The sequence below is a fragment of the Typha angustifolia genome, chromosome 2 (genome assembly GCF_048772165.1).
Source record: "Typha angustifolia cultivar Huaian chromosome 2, ASM4877216v1, whole genome shotgun sequence".
Lineage (NCBI taxonomy): Eukaryota > Viridiplantae > Streptophyta > Magnoliopsida > Poales > Typhaceae > Typha > Typha angustifolia.
Window position 1 is genome coordinate 10,068,400 of NC_133240.1, and position 23,178 is coordinate 10,091,577.

General features: G+C 38.6%; 3 protein-coding genes across 4 annotated transcripts; 2 read left to right on the top strand and 1 right to left on the bottom strand.

Moving 5' to 3' along the window:
* Positions 1-394: 394 nt before the first annotated feature.
* On the top strand, positions 395-1,547 carry LOC140768182 (caffeoylshikimate esterase-like). The gene has a single exon (XM_073108354.1). It carries the CDS (start codon positions 405-407, stop codon positions 1,428-1,430), a length of 1,026 nt encoding a protein of 341 aa, XP_072964455.1. The 5' UTR covers positions 395-404; the 3' UTR covers positions 1,431-1,547.
* Positions 1,548-1,898: 351 nt separating this feature from the next.
* Positions 1,899-8,868, bottom strand: LOC140768171 (4-hydroxy-3-methylbut-2-en-1-yl diphosphate synthase (ferredoxin), chloroplastic). Of its 2 annotated transcripts, none has more exons than XM_073108334.1 (20): positions 8,710-8,868; positions 7,924-8,159; positions 7,522-7,679; positions 7,244-7,350; positions 7,059-7,159; positions 6,876-6,952; positions 6,340-6,459; positions 6,027-6,257; positions 5,084-5,200; positions 4,866-4,940; positions 4,718-4,795; positions 4,295-4,354; positions 4,140-4,202; positions 3,826-3,970; positions 3,557-3,698; positions 3,286-3,363; positions 3,053-3,212; positions 2,850-2,948; positions 2,656-2,760; positions 1,899-2,146 (listed from the first exon to the last, which is right to left on the bottom strand). In XM_073108334.1, the coding sequence occupies exons 2-20, from the start codon at positions 8,138-8,140 to the stop codon at positions 2,045-2,047; spliced, it is 2,235 nt and encodes a 744-aa protein (XP_072964435.1). In that variant the 5' UTR covers positions 8,141-8,159; positions 8,710-8,868; the 3' UTR covers positions 1,899-2,044. The 2 variants fall into 2 exon arrangements, with proteins under 2 accessions (XP_072964435.1, XP_072964443.1); XM_073108342.1 differs by having other exon boundaries at positions 7,924-8,231; positions 8,710-8,867.
* Positions 8,869-10,490: 1,622 nt separating this feature from the next.
* On the top strand, positions 10,491-22,229 carry LOC140768713 (uncharacterized). The gene is made up of 16 exons (XM_073109094.1): positions 10,491-10,924; positions 11,867-12,042; positions 12,534-12,702; positions 12,917-12,969; positions 13,162-13,305; positions 14,078-14,182; positions 14,977-15,102; positions 15,211-15,408; positions 15,795-15,901; positions 16,053-16,215; positions 17,216-17,281; positions 18,272-18,365; positions 18,523-18,635; positions 19,472-19,542; positions 20,626-20,776; positions 21,739-22,229. Exons 1-16 carry the CDS (start codon positions 10,636-10,638, stop codon positions 22,162-22,164), a joined length of 2,451 nt encoding a protein of 816 aa, XP_072965195.1. The 5' UTR covers positions 10,491-10,635; the 3' UTR covers positions 22,165-22,229.
* The last annotated feature ends 949 nt before the right edge of the window (positions 22,230-23,178 follow it).

The window sequence follows — 23,178 nt, forward strand, 5'->3', positions numbered from 1 at the left end:
CGGTCGATACCTGCGATCACATTTACAACCATGTATTGACTATTGAGACGCGGGATTGTGGAGGGTAATAAAGAAGGAAGATTGGAACTAGGTAGATCGGGTGGGTGAATGGTCCCACCGGCGCCTTGGGTCTCCGCGGCATTTATAGCCCAATTAATGACTGAGGTGACACGTAAGCAAGCGAACATATCCAACTCTCTCGATAGGAGCCGTATCTATTGCACGAATCTCATCCAATCAGGTAAACCCATCGCTTTCGACTTATTTACTCCCCCGCCTCCTCCCCCAACTACTCAATCGCTACCCATCCCCTAGCCTCTTCCTGTTCCCCTGGAATCAAAATCCCTAGAGCATTCTCTATTACAGGATCTCGTTTTCGCGAGAAAAAGAAACAGACGGAAATAATGGTGCATCCGGTGGCGGAAGCGGACGAGCATGGCCCCTTCGGGCGGCTGAGCGCATCGGAGTTCTACGCGCGTCACTCCATCTCCCACTCCTCCTCCTCTTTCGTCAACCCGGACGGCCTCCGCATCTTCACCCAGCGATGGGTCCCCCTACCCCCAGTGGAGATCGTTGGCACCATCGGCGTCATCCATGGCTTCACGGGGGAGTCCAGCTGGACAGTCCAGCTGACGGCGGTCCACTTCGCCAAGGCGGGGTTCGCGGTAGGCGCCCTCGATCACCGGGGCCACGGCTTCTCCGAGGGTCTCAACACCCACATCCCCGACATTGAGCCCGTCGTCGATGACTGCGTTGCCTTCTTCGACGCCTTCCGCTCCGATTACCCGGCGTCGCTGCCCTGTTTCCTCTACGCCGAGTCGCTGGGCGGCGCCATCGCGCTGCTCACCCACCTGCGCGGGAGGGATCCCGAGTACGCCAGGCTCCACCGGGGTTGGGACGGGGCGGTGCTCAACGGAGCCATGTGCGGCATCAGCCCCAAATTCAAGCCGCCGTGGCCCCTCGAGCACCTGCTCTGGCTTGCCGCCGCGGTGGCGCCCACGTGGCGTGTGGCCTTCACTCGGGGATCCATCCCGGACCTCTCCTTCAAGGTGGAGTGGAAGCGGAAGCTAGCCCTGTCCAGTCCCCGCCGTACGGTGGCCAGGCCACGCGCCGCCACTGCACTGGAGCTGCTGCGGGTGTGCCGCGACGTCCAGGCCAAGTTCGAGCAGGTGACGCTGCCGCTGCTGATCGTGCACGGCGGGGACGACGTTGTCTGCGATCCCACCTGCGTGGAGGAGCTCTACCAGCGAGCGTCCAGCAAGGACAAAACCATCCGGATATACCCGGGCATGTGGCACCAGCTGGTGGGGGAGCCTGACAACAATGTTGAGCTCGTCTTCAGCGAGATCCTTGACTGGCTCAGGCTTCGGGCCTCTCAGCCTCAGGCAGCCGTAGTGGCCCAAGGAGAAGGAGGCAGCAACCTTCAATAGCGAATAGCATCCCATCTCCCGGTGACCTCCAGCAAGTCCAGTAACCAAGTAGCAGTGTTTCAATAAAAGGCATGTAGTAGTTTGGTTTCCTGAAATCGTGCTTTATTTTTATTCTCATGTGTGATTGATTTGCTGGAGTACATTCTTAAAACATCTCAAGTATTTCTCTAAACAAACTTCCTCCTTCAAACTCCAGAGCCTCAAATGGACCTGCGTCCCTTCTTCAACTACAGCGCTAGTTATAAAACTACAAGCAGATCAATTAAATAAAAGTTCCCTAAATCCGCTGTTGCTCTATGAAATCGTTCTTTTCTCAAGCTAAACAAGATGATCAAATAACTTTTGTCATCATTCCACCGCTTCATGTCACATAGTGAGTGATCGACTTTTATCTTCTCAACATCCAGAAAGGAAAAATAACGACTATTCTGGTGTGAGGAAACTGACGCTCACCATCCAAGCAAAGAGTACAATAATTCTTCCTTGATGAACTTCCCTTTTGGAATATCATGTCATTATAATCTTACAATTTAGTCTCCATGACATACGGATGGGGACATCCAAAATAATGTTTTTACAAGGAGTACATCATATAAGCTTTCCATTTACCTAATCTACTCTTCAGCAGGCGGGTCTACCCAACGGCCATGGTCCTTTATAAGCTGAATTAAAGCATCAGTAGCATGCTCCATTGCAATACCCCGCTTCACCACATTCTGTTGCATGGAAATTATTTCTCAAGTCTTGCTAAAAGTTACCAGTACCACAACAACCACACTGAACTCCGGAAAGTTCAATCAATGGAAAATATAACTTCGGAAGGGTTAAGAATCCTATAAGATTCATGTTAATATATCCTAAAGATACACTGCTACTGCGGTTGAATAATTATCCATAAGATGGTGCGGTGTTAATGACATTTAATAACTTGAGAACCTATTAATAGGAATCATTTTGTCCAAAGGAAATTTTAATTGAACTCGAGAATTAAGGATTCCACTACTTTAATCAGTTGATATCATACTAATCATATTACTATTATCTTTTCTAACCTCAGTTTGCAGTTTGACAACGATAAACATGGAAATAAGTTAGAAACTCTTGAAAACATCATTTTTTAAGTGACGGTATCTTGAAAAGTCCCGTCATTCAGCATAGATGCATATATCAAATTGAGCTGCTCAGAAAAAAATTTATAAAGAATTATCATTTCTGTAGAAGTTACCTTTCCCACATAAAGGTCAATCTTTCCTGGAGCACCGCCAACATATCCAAAATCTGCATCAGCCATTTCTCCTGGCCCATTCACAATGCAACCCATAATTGCAATCTGCCATAAAAGAAGGAGATTGTTAACATGCACAAAGAGAACCAGACTAGTCTTAAACAAAGTACTTCTGATGAGGGTTTGAGAATTACTGAAACACCAGGCAAATGGGATGTCTTTTCTCTGATTTGAGCACTAATTTCCTGAAGATCAAAGAGTGTACGGCCACAAGATGGGCATGAGACGTACTCCTGTAGAAATTTTACATGACGGATGGTTCGGTTCCAATTAGAGATGAAGTTCAGCAGTAAGAACAATTACAAATTTACAACTCAGTCAAACATCAAAAGCTTACGGTTTTTGTGTTGCGCATTCTGCAACCTTGGAGTAAATTAAAAGATGTGTTCCTCAAGAAATCAAAATCATGATCAGAAGCCTCGAGCAGTACACCATCCCCAAGGCCGTCGACTAGAAGAGCACCAGCATGGCTCCCAGCACCGATTACAAGATCATCTCTGTGAATTGTCAGGACTAGTATAAGCAAGCAACCAGTATGGTCAGGTATGCACATTAGAGTACCGGAGTTACCTATGGGTCCCTTCAGGAAATTGTACATGATGGATTACCGGAAACTTAAGAGCACTGTCTTCTAAAAATTCAAATAGCCTGCATCACCATGCAACGAATGAGAAAAAGATCATCTATTCATTTTAAGTCTATACCAAGCAGGAGAAATTGAAAATTTTGAAAGCAGAACTTATGTCAAAGGCCAAGAACAGTTGAAATCAGCAGTGGAGCATTACATTTGATGACAATGCGATAACTACTCTAAATAGTGACTCTAAAGTCAGCTATATACCTCCTTGCAGCGTGCACCCTGCTAATTTTTTCTTCACCATATGGAAGACTATGTAGCAACATTGTAACATCATCAACATTTTTCAGGATTTCTAGCTCCTCGTAGGGTTCATCTCCACGCACGGTCACAGCAAGCCTAGTGCCTAAAAAGTAAAAGTAAAAGCTATTCAAGAATAACTTTTTCTGATGCCATATAATCGAATCGATACCTTCTGGCAAAACAATTAACTACTCAAAATGATGAGAACAAATCTAACATTAAAACAATACCTTCTGGCAGAAGTTTGTATGCACCAGTTTGAAGTTCCGTGAGATTGACAAGGACAATTGCATAAGGTAGTGGCTTGGTCAATTGCTCTGATAAGGGAGTCAATATACCCACACTTATGTCGACCAATCTTTTGATAGCCAACCTCTGGATAAGTGAAGAATTGTATATCAGAGTCAAGAATTACAATCGCACTAATATTATATGCAGAAAGGATGTGCTTATGAAGCACAGATATCAATATTCATGGGAAGTAATGAAATCAGAACATGAATTTTCCCTTCTATCAGTTAGAGAAAAGAGATAGAGTTCTCACAGCATCAACATCTTCAACTGGTGGAAGTTCTCGTAGGAGAATAGAGTCTACAGTTGCTAGATCCTGAATTCCACATCAAAATTGTAAAGCATTATATATTTCAACATGGACCAAAATATGTAGTCACATATTTGGAGCAAGGGTGAAGCACAAACCTTGAAAGGCATGCCAACTACAAGTTTTGCTGCCAGGGACTTATATAAAAGTTCCGGTGTCTGAAAAAGAAAAGAAGCATTGGTATATTAAGAAGGGACAACCAAATAAGTCTATACTTTACAACAATAGAGAAGTCAATATCTAGAGCTAGCAATAAGATATGATTATTCGGTTCCAGAAAGGCAAAAAGCATCACAAAAAGCTAGAGACAAACGTATGCACCCAGAATCCTTAAGGGTAACAGTATCTGTAATTTGAACTTGACAAGCAGGGAGTATGGTTGAACTAGCCATGATTCATTCCATTTCATTGGCATAAGTAGACATTGTTATAACTAGTGTCACATTTATATGTAACAACAGTAAAGGAAAAAAAATGCAGCCATATATATAGACACTGAGCCATATCACACCATAATCTACCTTTAATTTATCCAAGGAAACTGACATCAGAACAGACCCATCACGATGCAGGACACCTCGGTAGTCCACCTCTTCACCCTGTCAAAAAAGGGGAGGAAATTGAAATTTTTTACATTATATTATTCGAATGAACATCATGATGACTAACCTCCTTTTGAACTGGCAATTGACCACTTCGCCTCTGGAAATCAAAATAACGCCTATTTTTCTCTTCAAAAGGAACCTACCAAAGATAGGTAGAAGACAGATATAAGAATCGGAACTAACTGAAAAGGAGCTAATTTAGCAATAATATGGACCATATTCTTATAACAGTAATTTGCAGCTTATGGAAAAGCACAAAAACCTGACAGAAAAGAACCTTACCACCCCCTTTTGAAGATGTGCAGCTTGCATGCCAAGGTTAGCCAGTCTTCTGCAGGGATCAATCTCTTCTTCTGGCGGTTCTGTGAGGGACACCCGGATTGTATCACCCAAGCCATCCTGTATGGAATAGGTGTTTTAAGTTTGTTTTATAAGGGACTTCGTTCTTAGAGAATACAGAGAGTTAGCCTCTTCCTTTGAAATACTGATTCAAATTAAATGAATATATAATCTACACAAATGTCAACTACTTTGTGAAATTTCAACGTACATAAACATATCCTTTTATTTTTCTCCTCCTCTTTTCTTAAATGAGCCTCTTGTTGGCCAGGATAGGTGGAAAGATCTACCTACACAACGTGTTTACCTATCTCTCCTTGCTAGCAAGTTTGCATTCAACCTACATTCTGTTATCATTGTCTTGCACTAACATGTTGGGGTTGAAGAAGAAAAAGTACTGGACAACTTTGAAGAAACAATATGTATTTAGTTTTTTCCATAATAAGTGTCTCATTTCCAATTCTTGGTAAACATAATGAAGACACTCTGGTTACTCTTATGGTATTGGACATGCTGGATGTTGTGTTATTTTGTAACTTCAAGGATACATGGGTAAGTTTGCAAATCTATAAATGGGAACAGTGCTTAGGAATATCCAAAGAAATATTAAAAAGTTTCACAGCTGCAGTGACACCCAGGAATCTAGATCCCAGAGCACATAGCATGACCAGGACCATAGATTTCATGGATTCCAGCTAGAGAATCAAAACAATATAACAAGCATATAAGCAACTTATAGATCCTTCGATTACAACTGGTTTATCAAGTTTGACTTACCAGTTCATCAAAATTTTGCTGCTTGATAACAGTTTCTTTCTCTTCAAACATAAGGAATAGAGAAACATGCAGAGACTCTAGAAAAGCTGGTCAGGAAAAAGGCATGTACCTGAAGTAGAGTTCCGATGCCTATTGCAGACTTCATCCGCCCATCTTCACCTTCTCCAGCTTCAGTAACTCCCAAGTGCAGAGGATAATCCCATCCCTGAACATACATTTCTGCAACAAGCAATCTATATGCTTGTACCATAATTACTGGGTTGCTTGCTTTCATTGAGAAGACAAAATTATGGAAGTCCAACTTTCTACAAATCCTAGCAAACTCAAATGCAGACTCAACCTGCTCAAAGATCAGAGCACCTGAAATTCATAAGTTCATTTCTATGGACAAAAAGAATATTGGGGAAGAGAAAAATTATTACCATTCCCCTTGGAGAATCTCCATAATAACTCATTATACGATCAGAAAGACTTCCATGATTTGTACCAATACGCATTGCTCGGTCATATTTCTTGCATTTCTCAACTAATGGAGAGAAAACCTGGCATGATGAGAAGGAACATTGATAGATTAAATTCTTGACTACATAGACTTGGACAAATGCAGAAAAAGGAAGATCCTAATAACGGGCAGTTATCAGGCACCTCGGCTTGCCGCAGCCTGTTGCAAGTATAAAATAAGCATATGTGCATTACTGTTGCAATATAGGCAAAAGCACAAAACTAGAGTGTTCTGTACAGGATAATGGTAGAGGTTTTCTTGGATTCTCAAAAGGATTAAGCCACATTTATAAATACAAATTTCAACTCTACATATAAAAATACAGGATTCCATAAGCAGGACAGGTGTAGTTTGCAGATAATAAAGAGGCTTACACATGTACACCGACGAAATAACGCCTGTTAGTTGGCTAGCCTAATTTGAAACGACAACCAAGTTGAAGTTAAGATTTCTGACCTGTTCAATATGCTCAAGCTCTTTCTGATAATCTTCTTCAGTGTAATCTAACTTCTCAAATTGTGCCCTCCTATCAGCTACAAGCAAAAGTGATCACTGGAAGTTAAAACTAACTCCCAAATTTATAGTCAGTCTTAAAGCATCTGCAGGCTTTACTGAAGAAAAGTATTAATGCATACAAACCAAAATTTCCCGGATTAACTCGAATCTTGTTGAAGCATTCAGCCACTCTCAACGCAACTGAGGGAGCAAAATGGATATCGGCCACAAGAGGAATATTATAGCTGGATTAAAAGAAATAAAAGAGTGTTGGACAAAATATAAATGTCTCCGAACTTTCCCCAAAGAACAAGAAACGAAAGACTTACTTCTTCTGCACAAGACTGTTCTTAATATCAAAACAAGCATCTGCTTCTCTCTTTCCCTGGACTGTTATTCGAACCAAATCAGCACCCTTGTCAGCTATTCGCATTACCTGCCAACAAAATAATATGTACACAAACTGCTATTATTGATCAATAAACCGAAGTGCTGCAATTTCATTAGTGACTGACTGCAGATGCAGGATGAATATAACATAGATATAACTTTCATTACTTATTTCACATGAAGATAAAGAAAAGCATGATTAGGGAAGTGATAAGACCTCTTCAACAGTTTTAACAACATCCTTGGTATCAGAAGTGGTCATCGTCTGGATTCGAATAGGATGCTCGCTACCAAGGGCCACATTTCCTACCATCACAGTCCGAGTTTTTCTCCTTACCGTCCTGTGTATTGATTCACAGTACTTCTGTCTAGGGACTACATACAAATAATTATAGCTCAAGTCAAATGCTGAAACTTATTGTTGAAATGCAAATAGAGATTCTAGTCCAAATTTCTATTAAATGATTTAAGTCATCTATATTGCATGACTTTAAAATTAATGGGCAGTCAAAAATAAAAATACATGGGTTATGATTCGAAAAGGAAAACACCCATGCACCTAGTAATGTAAGGTAAAAATGCACAAGCAGGGCTTGACAGCCCTAAGTCGGGATTATACCTAAGAGAGGGCTTCCACTGGATGCCGGCTGCAGTTCAACGGTATCGGAACCAGGATTTGAATTTCTAATCGCAGAAACCTTGGTACTTGGCGACTTGATCCTCCGTGGACCAGGAGCACAAGAAACTTTTGTGAAATCCACGCTCTTTGCGAAGCTCAAGCTGCAATCCCGAGTCTTTAGACCAGGAAAAGAAGCTGGAACCATTCCAGCGGCCATCTCAACACCTCTTCCGGTTCTACAGCACAAAGACGATCAACAACCAAAGTTTCAGAGCTCGGTCCTCTTCCTCTCTCTCCCTCCCTCTCGTCTTTAGTTATGAAAGACACAAGGACCAATTTAAAGCCGTCGGAGTTGCCACAGCCACAAATCGGAGGAACATAGCACAGTAGATAAACTGATAAGTGACTCATAAATTCGTTTTTGAAACAGGGTTTTTTTAAAAGGGGTATGAATATATATATATATATATATATATGAAAAGATCGAGAATATTCTTAGAAAGCCGGCGGATCAACAAGTATCGGAGGAGAACATTTCTTAATAGTTCAGAATCCAATAAAAGACTTGACTAGAATTTTAAGAGCCGCCCTCTCATCAAATTTACGAACTACTCCACTGCCGACGGATATTCAAAATAGCCAGCAGGAAAATAAACCACAAAATTTTCTGGAGATTTTTGCACGAAAACGAATGTGTCGGAGAGAAACGTCGGAAGCAGGAAAAGAGGAAGAGTGAGTTGAATTGAGCTGAGATGAGAAACCCAAGAGATGTCGCAAGATCCTCACCACGAAGGAATCGGAGGAGAAGGGCGAACTCTTCGGAAGTGGGCAGGAGAAGAAGCCTCGCGCTTGGGAAGACGGATAGGGGAGAGTGAGAGATGAAGTTAATGGTTTGCGAATCGGCACCCCAATTATACTACCTGTTCCTCTGTACCGATAACTGTTTAATTTATTTATTTTCGCTCTTTTCGATTTCTTGTGCAGTCTCGACCAGGATAAATTCGACTTTTCATTTTGTGGGTAAATTTGAGTGTGAACAAGGTAGGAAAATCCAGATTGCTGCGATCGATCTACTGACTGCTTATAGAGTACACTAAAGATACGCCCCTCATTTTTCATTTTCAACCAGCTAATAGTTATAACCATCCATTATCACTTCCTTAGCATCCGGGAGCAGAATATTCCCTGGTATTTTGCTTGAAAGTATTCCTTTTTATTTGGTTTCTTTGTCTCAGCATATATCATCTTAGAATTAGTTTTGCTAGGCTTTGTATCCTAAAATAACCTTTTAGCCCTCTCAGAAATTATTTGGATTGTAATAGACGGTGACGGTTTTTCTTTTTTAGTGTTGTTTCACGTGATAAGATTCGATTAGACTTAAATCAACCGATTAGAAAGAGAAATAATCACGTTTGCCTCGAGATTTTACTCGGAACGATTTATAGATTATAGAAGTCAGAAATAAAGGTGCTGGTTGTGTTGGTTGCTGGACCACCATCAGTTGAATATGGAATTAAGGCCTGCGTCGAATCGAACTACAATTCAGTTGAGCGCATGGGTGTCCAAGATAGCACCTTCTGGAGACTGAAGTGCTTGATGCCTCTTTATTTTCGTTGTCGTGTTAGAGTTGGAAACGGATGGATTTGGTTGAATCTTCCTTCATAGCTAGCTACAAATTGTTAAAGAAAATTAATGATCTTGTGAAGTGGATTGGTGGAGAGTCCAAGTCCAAGCCTTAAAAAAACTTAACAAAGTTAACGCACTGTGATCCATGTGCCAGTGGTGGTTCAGTGAAGGAAGACGACTAATGTAAATGTGATTGCTTCCAAGTACTTAATTTCCTACCTTCGCTATAAATGAGAAGAACGTGAGAATCTCTCTCATCAGCATCTGTCAGCGTTCAACTACACATTCCATTAAACAGCTGCAGCTGGATTGATGGAGAATATATAATGTACGCCCAACTTGTCATATATCCTAGCTAGCTTCCGAGAAGAAATTTTCAGCGGCACGACTATGAGACGAACCTAACCACAATAAATGGATTACAAAGTGGGACTCGGTTAACCAAACCTATAAAGTTTATAGTCATACCCAACACCTCTCAACCAGAGAACGGTATCTTTTATTATCTCTAATCATCTTCTTTGTTACAGAATGAATGAAACGTTGTAAATAGGGGATATATAAAAGAGGGATGATAGGAGGAGGTGAGCTTTCCTCATTCGAGGTGTGGAAGGATGAATGTGGAATTAACGTAGGAAGAGATGGGATTTTTTAATTTTTTTTTTACAGATTGTTGGGATCACCAAACTCTTTAACTTTGTATAGTTACTTGTTATGTAGTTATCGAAAAGTGTACGCCTACTTAGCGTGTGTGATGTAATAGGGAGAAAAAACAAAATTACAACAGATTAACTGTACTTATAAGATTCTACATGCAGGCCGAAACCAAGTCAGGCTTCATTCTTGGTTGGGCTACACCCGGCAAATTCATGGAGTTTTGTTATCCACTAAACGGTCACTACTGCTTTCACTGGGTTATGCGCTGCTGTCGCTTGGACAACCATCCATCCCTCCATCCATTCGTTCGCTTCATTTTTTTCCATTTTCTTCTGCTGCGCGTCCTTTCGTGGCTACAGAGGAAGAAGTGGAGCCTAGAGTCTAGAGAGCATTACTGGGGCAGGGCTATTCGTAGTTTCAGTAGGCGTCATGACGGTTGCCTTAGGTCCGCCTGTCCTCCCCGCCGTTCGCTCGAGTTCGGTGGGGAAGACCACGAGCACGAAGAAGAAAGGAATGGAGGAGGTGAAGAAGAAGCATCTCGGGGCAATGGGGCAGGTCCTCCAAGTGGTTCGTCACGACCGGGATTTCCTCCGTGCCGCCACAGCTCCGCTCTCGAGGGCACTTGGGGATCTATTTTGGCTCCGACACCTCGAAGATCCTCGCGCTCTGCACCACCCTTGCCGTCCCGCCCGCTGGCCTAGCATCTCATATCCCCCAGGCATCTATCACTCTTACTTCACTAATAATCCCTTTTCGCATCTAATTTATCGAAACTGACGGATCGGAAAAGATGTTCGAGATCAAATAACTTATCTCGGTACCTTACCTTTTGTATCTTTCTTTGAGATGAAAGAACATGCTTTCTCTCCCTATGTCTTCTGCCATTCCCAAAAAGCGTGCAAAATACCAAGAAGTGGAAGGATGATGTAGGAAGGGATTAGAGAGAGTTTGCATATGCTTTGGAGACTTACTTATTTACTCTAAGTTCTTTAGATTTTGTGCACCACAAAAATAACCAACTACTACGTCACTATGGCACCATGCCATTATCAATATCGTGATTATAAGTAATTTACCGTCATTGGAGCTCGATACTAATTGTATGGATTGCCTGGACGATAACTCAACATTAGAAGGTCCCATTGGATGACTATGAGCAAAGTTTATGTATTGATATAGAGAACGAGCAGTAATTGGTCGTAATTTCCTGGCAAACATAAGAAATAGATGTATTTGCCATACAAAACAGTAAGGCCAGTTGGTTTGTAGGGTTATCCCCATTAGTTGCTATTATGCTTGTGTAACATAATAAATTTTCTGAGGCAGGGGCAGACAGACAATTCCAAGTGTAAGATAATATCTTCAATGGAAGTTGTCTTCATATCTGAGGCACAAATGAGCCAATCAGCTGACAAACTCCTAACGCAATCAGGCAACATGCTAAGTTGAATTGTTTCCTCATTAGGCGTACCGCTTATGTAGAGAGTTCTATCTTATCTATTATCTACTTAGTTAGAACTAATTTTGCTCGTTTGGTCTACCTGCATAAGTTTGACAGAAAACACACATAAAAATGAATTACCAAAGCAAATGTTTTTTTTTTCTTTCTCTTTTTCTATTTAATTGGATTTATTCTTCTTACAAGAAAATAATTTGTCAGGTTTATCATGCATGGATTTGATGATCGCTGATCTAGAAGCTTTGAAGTTGTATTTTGGTTATTTTCTGCAATCTTATAAGAACTGGTTTACTCCTCTACCTGAGCAATATGATCCACAAAAAGTTGCTGACTATTTCAGTTATCGCCCTCATGTCTTGGCATTACGCATTATCGAGGTATTTGAAGTTTTGAACTGATGTTTTCTTTTACCAGGTGATGTGTCTTCATTGGGTTAGTTAACCACTTTAGTTTTAACCCAATGTTTAGAGGTCTTTAGTTCCATTTGTGTAGTTTTTTTGTGGTTCATAGACGGTGATGCTAATTGATTGTATTTATCTGTTCTTAACTTTTACATGGATCCTTCTAGTTTTCCTTTCCTTCAGTGGGAAAACTCATGTGGGCATCAAATTACAATTCGAGGGGAAAACTTTTGGTTCTATATATTAATTCTAATCCTATCACATGGTGCAGGAATTCGACACTGTTCATGTATCATATACACAAGATTATTTGTGTCACATAATTTATATTATTGTGTATTTTTAAATTTTTATGCTATATTACTTTGAATGAGCATCACTGCAGCAGAAGGATGCCCAGTCATTTGATACTAATTAATTTCTCTATAGCAGTAAAAGCTGCATTTGTTGACATTGTGCATCTGCAGGTGTCCTTACAATTTGCCTCCGCAGCCATAAAATTGCAAGCATCTAGAAGTCTTAAGTTGAGGAGGCATGGCCATGCAAACAGGAATAGAAGCTCTGACAGTTCAAGATACTATTTTGGACGACTTCTTAAAGAAACATTGCTGAATCTAGGCCCAACATTTATTAAAGGTTAGTAAACTAATGGATGTTGATGTGGCAATTTAAATTTGAATGCTAGTTTCTACATGCAAAATCAATACTTATTCTTTGATTTTCTTTTTTGAAAGAAAAGGTAGCTGCCCTGTTTCAACTTATCAGTCATTTGCTACCAAACCTTGCTTTTCCTTGTTGTCACCAATTACTCAAATTATCAATGATATGTGATGTGTGGTTCTGTGTGCAGTTGGTCAGTCCCTCTCTACACGGCCTGATATAATAGGTTCAGAGATTTGTGAGGTAAGATGACAACAAACCTAGGATTTTGCAACTGTTGCTCTCACTTTTAATGTTTTTTTTTTTATCATTTTCTGTTGCATCGTTTGCTTTCTGTATTCCACCTCGTAGAAATTTTTTTCTGGATGATGTTAATGCAGAAAGCTAACTGGGGCTCATTTTTACTTACGCTTTGTTTCCATTCTTCTACTTCAGGCACTATCTGAATTGCACGACAAAGTTCCTCCTTTTCCAAGGGCCATTGCGATGAAGATTATTGAGGAAGAACTAGAATGTCCTTTAGATAACATTTTTAGCTACATATCTGATGAGCCTGTGGCTGCTGCTTCATTTGGCCAGGTAGTTAAAATGTTTATGCTTTATACTTTTTTGCTAGTAGACATGTTGAACATTGAATGCTCGCTAAAGTTGCTTAAAAAATTTTCTTTTGATATACCAGTGATCGTAGATATTGTGGTATTGACGTCTAAATGCTTTGAGTAATCGTGAGGCTTGAAGTAACAAAAAGCTTTTTGGCTTTTCAGGTTGTTTAGCATAAGTTGCAAGACCTCTTGTACATGTATGTAACTAATCTGCTTTTCTTGTTTCTTGCCATGATTTAATCAAATATAGGTATCTTCTTAGTTGCTGCTTCCATCACTTAAATATCTAATACTTTCATATGGCCCCTTCTTGGTGATTGAACTTCCGACTGAATGCTACATCGGCTGCAAATCTTTTTTGGGGGACCTTTACCCGTAGAACTTTTTCTTGGGCTAGGTTATGTTATCTCTATCAGGCAACTTTCAGCAGGTGCCATTAACGACAATCTGGCTCACTTTTGATAATTGTTGTAATCTCTTGAGTGCTACATGTCTATAAGGTACTACTTTTCTTATAATTTTCATGTTTACTGAAGTAGGGCTCATCTTTCAAGTCTTATTTTCCTCCATTGCTGCTTGGTAGTGGCCTAAGGCTCAATGTTTGATCTTCAGCATAAGAAAGCAGATTGTTGTATAATTGTTTATAAATGGATAGTGGTTAACAGGAAACTAAGATGACATAAAGAATGTGTGGGGTTCTTTGTTAGTATTACCTTTTCTTTTAAAGCTACTTTGCACTTGATGCTTAGGTTTATCGAGGATGTACTTTGGATGGCACTGTCGTGGCAATTAAAGTCCAGCGTCCAAACTTGCTTCATTCTGTTGTGCGGGATATCTATATTCTACGTCTTGGGGTATGTATTAAGAAAACAATTTAAGTTTCCACTAATTTTATATTGCTGATTTGTCAGGATGAGCTTTTTATGAATGTTAATTTGTCACTTAATGCTTCTCTTGAGCAGATTTCTTGTCCTTAATCACACTTTATCATTTTGTCCTGTGTTTAACTCATGTCATCAAAATGACTAAGTGAATTGTTGGCATTTTACTATTTCAGTATATCTAGCTTCAGGTTATTAATTGACAGCTTAAGCCAGTAATTATATACTTTTTTTATGAACTTGAGGGTTTAAAATCACGAGTTAATTCAATAAGTAAAGATTCTCTTTTGATGTTGTGACTTTGTGAGCTTTTACTTGCTTTATGAAGGAATCATATGGTGTGGCACAACCAAAGCTGGCCAATTGCTGGCCTGGCATGTGCCATGCTGCTAGGCATGAAAGCCTGCTGACTTAAATCAAACTTAAGAAACACCTTGAATCTGATTTATCAAAATTTCATGATTGGTATGTTAAACTCTCTCAACAATTTTTTTTTTAAAGTATTCTCATTTAGGAAGTTCCCTAGTTTACTGATTAGGATACTTCTGATTTCAACATTGTCATGCTGATGAATCTCCTCCTTTGAATTATATCTTCCTACATGACTAAATTTCTGCATGAGCTTACTCTTTTTAATCACTGCAGTGAGAGACATATCTCCCTGGAGTATCTGGAAGATATCTTCTGGTTCAAATTTCTGTTAAGAAATGCCAGAGGACTGCTATTTGCATTAGAAACTACTATTGTTGTCCCATTTCTTTTTGCAGCTCACATTTTTGAGGAAGGTAGCAAAGAGAAAAAGTGATCTCGCCCTCTATGCTGATGAGCTAGGTAAAGGTTTTGTCGGTGAGTTGGACTATACAATAGAAGCTGCAAATGCCTCTGAATTTTTGGTACTTAAAAGGCCCAAAGTTACTTTCCTTTCGTCCATATATGTTATCTGTAATTTAACAATTCTTCTACTATTGGTATCTTCTTTCTCATGATTCTATGGTCAACAGGAAGCTCATTCCCAGTACTCATTTATATTGGTTCCGAAGGTGTTTAGACAATTTACTAGAAAGAGAATATTGACTATGGAGTGGGTGGTAGGTGAAAACCCAAATGACTTGCTTTTGTTATCCAAAGGATCTGGTCATGAGAATTATCAGTATTCTGACAGGAAAATGTTGGAGGCAAAAGCATCCCTTCTTGATCTGGTATAGAATATAGTAATTTTTTTTTAGTTTTCATTATATATTCTTTGTCAAAGAACTTTGTTCATAAAACTGTTTATGCAATCATCAATCCTTCAATTTTGTTGGTTGAGTAGAGGTGTGAGAGGGAAGGGTGATTTGTTGCCCAAATATGAGTCTGTTTGGTGTTAATATATGTATTATTCTGTGCATGCCACGTCATGTTGAGTTCACTCTCTTTGCATTGGAATTGGACATAATGTTTACTTTCTATTCTGACTGCACAGTTGATTATATAGGTAAAATGAATGTCAAGTTTTGCTCGATATTCATCTTCAACAAAGCCAGTCTAGGGCTTCAAGACAGTTGTCCTTATTCTTGTTTTTCTTGTTGTTATTCTCTGATTCAAGGTCAATAAAGGGGTGGAAGCATCGTTAATTCAACTTCTCGAGACAGGGTTGTTGCATGCTGACCCACATTCTGGGAACTTGCGATACATATCTGAAGGGCGTATTGGGTATGGCACAGTGACATTATATAGTTCCAACAAAGTAAACAAAACAATGATATTCTTTTGTAGCTCCTTCACTAGTGACCTGGTATTTATTCAATTTGTTCTTCTCTTCAATTGGAAATACTCATTATCATTATTTTCACTACTTTTCTAGGTTTCTCGACTTTGGTTTGCTTTGCCGGATGGAGAAGAAACATCAGCTTGCTATGCTTGCCAGCATAGTGCACATAGTAAATGGAGATTGGGGGGCACTTGTTTATGATTTGACTCAGATGGATGTTGTACGGCCAGGGACTAATCTCCGTCGTGTGACTATGGTAATATGCTATATGTAAATATATCTTTTCTCTTACTTTGTATTTGCCAATGTGAGTTTCTTGAAAGACTTCCATTTTGCATTTTCTGGAAGTATGTTCTTGCAAGTGTAATAGAGATGTAAGGTTTAAAGTTTGAGAGAAGAGGAAAGTAACATAAATGGCAGACTTTACAATGTCGAAATTTTGATGAAAGAGGGAAGAGAGTAGGCCCCATAAAGAAAGTAATGAAGCATGACTGCCCTATTGTAATGGATGCCTACCATATCTGCTCCTATCAGCACCGATTTGTGGTAGTATCTTGAAGCCTCTTTTACAAGAAGTCCATCTTTGCTAATCCATCGTACCAACGCTATACTATTATGATCCGAGCCATTCCATTTGAGTTGATAGTTTCTCATTTTGTGTGGGGCCATGCTTGAATCTTTGGCAATTCATTTCTTGTTTAGAAATGCCAACCTTGAAGAAGCAAGATTCAAATGAATCTTGCAACCTAACTTCACACTATGAGGCATAATGCAAATACATTTTCTATTATATTTTAGAATATTTCATTTAGACTTACTGAACTATCACAATTTTTTATATACAACCCCGATTTTTTTTTATTCACATAGACTCTTTGAGTTAAGAAAAAAGAAGTATCTAAGTGGAATTAAATACTTTACATTTCTTCTTTTTGACTAAATACTTTACAGTTCTAAAATTCTAGTTTCACATTTAATTACAACAGTTTTTGTAAGCTCTGGAGCTGAATGCCATTATTTTTTATTTGTTCCTAATTCTTAGTTCAGGAATCTATGTTGATTAACAAAATATTTAGCAGCTGTATGTGAAAAACTGTGATAATTCAGGGGGTCTAAGTAGAATGAAATATTTTATATTTCTTCTTTTTAACTAAATACTTTGCAATTCTAGACTAGTTTCACATTTAATTACAACAGTTTTTTAAAGCTCTGCAGCTGAATGCCATTATTCTTTCTTTGTTTCTGAAACATCTTAGGATTTGGAAGGTGCTTTGGGTGAGGTAACCTTCAAGGACGGAGTTCCAGACATTAAGTTTAGTAAGGTTAGACATCTTGGTGCTCAAAGTAAGGGACTTTGTTGCCTTGCTATTTTCTTGGGGGTATTTTATTGTGCAGGTTCTTTTGTGTGTTGCCCTTGTCTATTACTTTTGTTCAACTTTTTTCATATCATTCCAGTTTCTGACTTTCTTGAAAAGGAAGCATGTTTGTATAGTGATAAAGTTGTCAAGATTATGTGATGATGGGGGGATTGTTGTGCTAGCTAGGTGCCAGCATGGTTCCTATGCCATGAGGCTCCTTTTCACCATATTATGCTCTCACTTTAGTGAGAATCTGCTATTGTATTGCCTCTAGGTGTCTATGGCACGACCCCTACCCCCTCCTCCTCTTCTTCTCCTGTCCTAATGTGCCTTTCTATTAAGACTTGATTGTAAATATTGTTTTCAGTTCCTTGGTATTCTTTGGCATGGCTTCAGACGGACATGTATTTTTTCTAAGGTTATCTCCTTCCAGTTCAAACTGAATATATTAACATAATTTGGTACGATTGAGCCTTAAATTTTAATATAATGTTTTCTTATTCTTAAAATCTTTATTGAAAATTTTATATTTGTTCTTATTCAGTTGGTTTACATATGTGTATAATTTAGCGTAAATTTTAATATAATTGTTTTCTAATTCTTAAAATCTCTATTGAAAAATTTATATTTGTTCTTATTCAGCTGGTTTACATATGCTTACAAATTCCTTCAGATTTACTCCTTTTCTTTCTGCTCACATGTTGTCGTGATTTCTGTCCTCAGCTGCAATTGGCAATCTTTACTATTTCTGCAGAATTAGGTTACATAAGCATTAAGCTATTAGCCTATTACTATTTGGTCGTTAACAAATAGGAGATACTATAACATTGTAAATCTGTATCATTCTGCTTTGATTGCTTGTAGTGTAGCGATTTTTTACTTTTCTGGTTATATAAAATAGAATAAAGAAATTTTCTTTTGCTCTTCTGGTTGACTGTGACAAACTTTTTGCAGGTTCTTGCCACTATCTGGTCCATAGCACTTAATTACCAATTCCGTATGCCACCATATTACACATTGCTCCTGCGATCTCTAGCTTCCTTGGAAGGTCAGCTTACATAGTTGAAGTTCCTCTTTTCAGTATGTAAAATTTATGGTAGAATAATTGAAACAGCATATATCATGAATATTACAAATTCTGCCATGTATTTTTCTTTCAGGATATTATTTAATTTGACTGCACTTTTAATTATGGTCATTACCAGGCTTGGCAGTGGCAGTAGATCAAAATTTTAAGACATTTCAAGCTGCATATCCTTATGTTGTTCAGAAACTTCTTTATGATAATTCAACTGCTACGAGGAACATCCTTTACTCGGTATTCTTTTATTTCTCTTATCATTCATTAACTTTACTGAGCAACATTCAAATGGTTTATAGATAACCAATGCTCTATATTATCTGTTAAACTTTCACATATGCTCGTCTCTTGTGATGAATTAAATATCACACCTTACAGGGATTCTCTATCGATTATTATATATTCACAATGGCCTAACTGTTTTGGCATATCGTCTAGAAATTGTCTTCTATGAATCTTTATACAGCAGAGAAATATTTGTACATCTTAACTTTTGCAGTGTATAGATTTGACATGTGCTCCTTATAGAAATAGCATTTTCATAATTAATATATTATGAGTTGAATATTCATCAACAAATCTAGCAAGTTTGTGGAGTTGTTCTGTGGTTGCATGTGCTTAATCTGCCTACTATTTTATTATGTCTTCCTACCTGCTGATTAGGCTTACTGTCCTTCCTGTTTTCACTGACTCATATTTTGGAACGCTTATTCAGAACCATTGATGGCAGGTAGGATTATCGTATGATTTGGTCTAATTATATAGTCAAACCTTTTCAACTTTGAACTTTATACAAAATTGATGGGAGTACACTTCATGACAATGACAATGAGTACTGTATATTTAGATGAAGAACCACTGGCTATACTCATGTTTGCAAGCTTTTTATCAAATGGCAAACTAGCTATAAAATACGATTCCAGGAAAGAACTGACTGAGGTTCAGTTGTATAAAGTTTTCTCAGTTCTCGTGAATATCTTTGGAGAGAATTAATTTTTGGGAAAGATTGTAATAGTAATGTTATTGTCACAGATTAGTGGGTTAGCATTCTTCTACTTCTATTACTCATGCAGGTTATCTTCAACAAAAGGAAGGAACTTCAGTGGCAGAAGATTATGCTCTTTCTTAAAGTAGGTTCAATGAGGTGAGCAGTGGCATTTTTGTTCTACTGTAGATTTTTTTTCTTGGTGAATACATGCAGTCTTTTTGTTGTATCAACTAATTGGAAATAATAAACCTAGATAAACATCAACCTTATCTTTCATGGTTACTACATTCTTCTACTGTATGCTAGCTATCTAAATTAGAAGCCATGTAACATCATTAGTATCTCTTACAATATCTCATCAAATCTCTCATCAAAAGAAGTTGAAGAATTAATTAGGAATTGTTAGCATTCTTGATAATATTAGTTACAGGGTGTTCTATGAGTTTGAAGCCCTTCATATTTAGCAGGTCTAATTCCACGATTCTTAGTTCAGGTCAAATTCCATTTATATGTGAACTGAGAATCATGAGTGATCTACTAAATTCTTTTTTCAAGATATGACTATGCATCTATCTCAGTCTGACGTCAGCCTTTTCTCTAGAGTAGTTTGTGAGTTTTAAATGGGAGAGGACCTGTTGTTAGATCTGAATAAACAAAAAGAAAATTTCCCTTTTTGGTGAAGCAATATTCTTGTGGAACTCTTGAACAACACCCTCCAGATATGAGGGTTCTAATAAAATGGAACGGAAAACTCTGATTAATGGGCTTGCTATTTCATCTTTGAGCTGTGCTAACACATCACTTATAGGTAAAACATCTTACAGGCAACTGGAGCAAACAAACCTTAACTTAAATTTATCTATAAGCTGGTGATTTGTGTTTCACGACTCAGTCAGGTTTTGCTTAGCCTACAAAGTTGACACATGTATAGCTGGCACTTCTCTGCTCTTCTAGAAAGCACGTAAACAAGCTAAAATAATACAGTTATGATTATTTTTCCTTAACTTCTTAGATGACTATTATTTCCTTGTTCTTGTAATTTGGAAAATAATTTTCTGCTTGAAATATTTGGGATCAATTAATTACTGCCACAAATCTTGTATGCACTTCTTAGGATAAATCTACAAGACTCTTTTTTCTAGCTAATATTTATCTCTCCTTACATGTATTTTTTTTTGTTTAGCTCTCCTTCCTGAGTAATGAAGTCTGACATTGTATTACTCATTCATTGAAAAACAGAAAAGGAGTGAATGTGGTCAATGAGCTGGAATCAAACCCCATTGGGAATGTCCAAGATGGAAAGGCAGGGGTATATGAAATCGCAAACCTAATATTGAGGCTTTTACCAGCAAAAAACGGTGTGGTGCTAAGAAGACTTCTAATGACTGCGGTATTCTCTAACCTGTGCATGAAATCATATTCTGTAGTCATTACAGTGAGATGTCTGCAAGCTGTTAAGATCTGCTGCATCTATTCTGATTGCAGCCATTATGATTAGTTTTCTCGACATGTTGTGGTGAGGTAGTAGATATACTTCATGTTATTTAATACTTGGTCAGTCTAAGATTCTTAGGCCTCCATGTCTCTATGCCAGAACAATTGTGTGTCAACATTCTGAAAATCATGAGCTTCTTTTTAACAAAAACCTAAAATGCATGGTGGAACTATGAGGGATAAGGCTTTGAAAATAGGTGAGTAATGAAAGACAACCACCCAAAGTCCAAACCGTGTTTGATGCCTGCTCTTTTGAATATAAACTGACTTCTTAGTATTTTTCTGAAATCATGAAAGATATCACTTTTAAAAAACTCTTCCCAAATATTGTGCTTAGTGACTTCCACCATTTCCTACAAATATAAAACTTCTTGATGAAATATTTCTTAGTCCTATAGTACTAGGAGAATCCTTTTGTTTGCTTAAATGCACTGAGCTCATCTGACGAGCATCATGAGGTTATATTTGACTGCAGGACTGAAACATGCTAAAACCAAACACTTCAGACATTATATTCACCCTCTGACATTAATGGTAGATATCCGCTTCTCATACTGTAATTGAACAACTCAAGTTAAGAGGACCATCTGGTAATTAAGTAAAAACTGCACCAATTCTGAAATGGCGGTTGAATTATATGAAAACAAAAGAAACAGGGGGAGTTAGTTGATTTAAAGTTTGCTTATGGAAGTTCCTGATTTATAATAAAAAAATGTTGAATTTGCTGTGTATGACATTCAAATGCTGTCCAAGTTAGCTGGTGCTTATTCATGGATATGCACGTTCAAAATGATTATGTATGCTAATTTTTTCAATGAAGAGTGCTTTAGCTAACCTGGTGCTCAATGCATTGAGCAGGATGGGACATCCTTAGCTCGAGCCTTGGTGTCCAAAGATGCTGTTATTGTCCACCAACTTGTGAGTGGGGCTATTGCTGATTTTATCTACCAGTGGATGGCTAAAGCTGTTGCGGGAAACAAAGCAGTCAATCAATATGAACATCACTTTGTTGTGGCCAAAGGAAAGCAAGTGAGAGAACTGGAGACGCTATCTCTGCCTGTGTTGCAGGCTGTCATGACAGACCGTCGGCTGAAAATTATATTCTACAAGGTGCTGAAGGATCTAAGGAGGGATCCAATATTGACGCTCAAAGTGTGCTGGAGTTCATTTATAATTTTTGCAACTGGTGCAACAATTGGGTTGCACCGTTTTGTCGTTTATTTGTCAGAGGAGTATTTACGATCGTTATCATTTATTCCAAAGGGAATTATGGCAACTGGATAGAGGAAATTTCTAGTGTAGAACAGATGGAATTTGGTAATATATATTTTTTGGTCGAGAAAGGTAAACCTGTAGTAGTAATATAAATTTCTTTCCTAGTAGCGCTGCTGCAACCTGTAGTATTGTTGTAGTTCCTTTTTAGTGCAAACAAAAAAGGACGGCTAGTTTTATGAAGCAGATTTCGAACAGTTACTTGAGAATGAGATAGAGGATGACCGAATTTAAGGGTCTGATGCTGTATCGGAAGATAGCAAATCGACAGACGATACTAATGGGAGGCTCTACTCGCAGTTCTAGTTTCACAGGCTACGTCTCTGAAAGGTTGTTGAGCAAAAGAAATTTTATTTTTGTTGGTAGCTATAGCCTACAGGGGCAGATACATCGCAAGTGATCATAGGGGAATTGAAGCTACAATGAATGTAGTAGAGCTGAGCTCGGCTTGATTTAAGCCTGAATTATTAATGGACGGCACGAGCTTTGCTTGCTCCACCGGACCCAGACATTCGCTCATCGGCTTGTTCTGAAAGCCTGGTCCAAAAGCCCTTGTAAACTCGCCTATTGGCCCGCTCCTTAGCTCGCATGCAAGCGTGAGTATATGGAGGAGACGGTGATGGAGGAGATCAGGCCGCTGGGAGGGTGTTGAGGGGTACTTGATGAGGAGGGTAACAAGGAAGTAGAAGACAAGGGACGATCGCGGGTGCTCCACAAATCAGTAGGTGATCCCTTGCATCTTTCTATCTCTAATCAAAGCATTAACTAGGTAACAGTATGTGCTAATTCTTGTGAAGTTTCATTTTTTTTTATGATGGCTGATGCCGAGCCATGAAAATAAAATGTTCATATATCCTAAAACAATGAGAAGTTCATTGTTCTTTAAACATTTATTATAATCTTCCAATTTTGTAACTTTTTTTCCTTTAAATTGATTCTGAGAAATCAGAACTGAAATTTTTTAAATGGACAAAATATTTTCTCAGGATACAGTGATCCTTGCAGTAAGACAATGAACTTATTTGG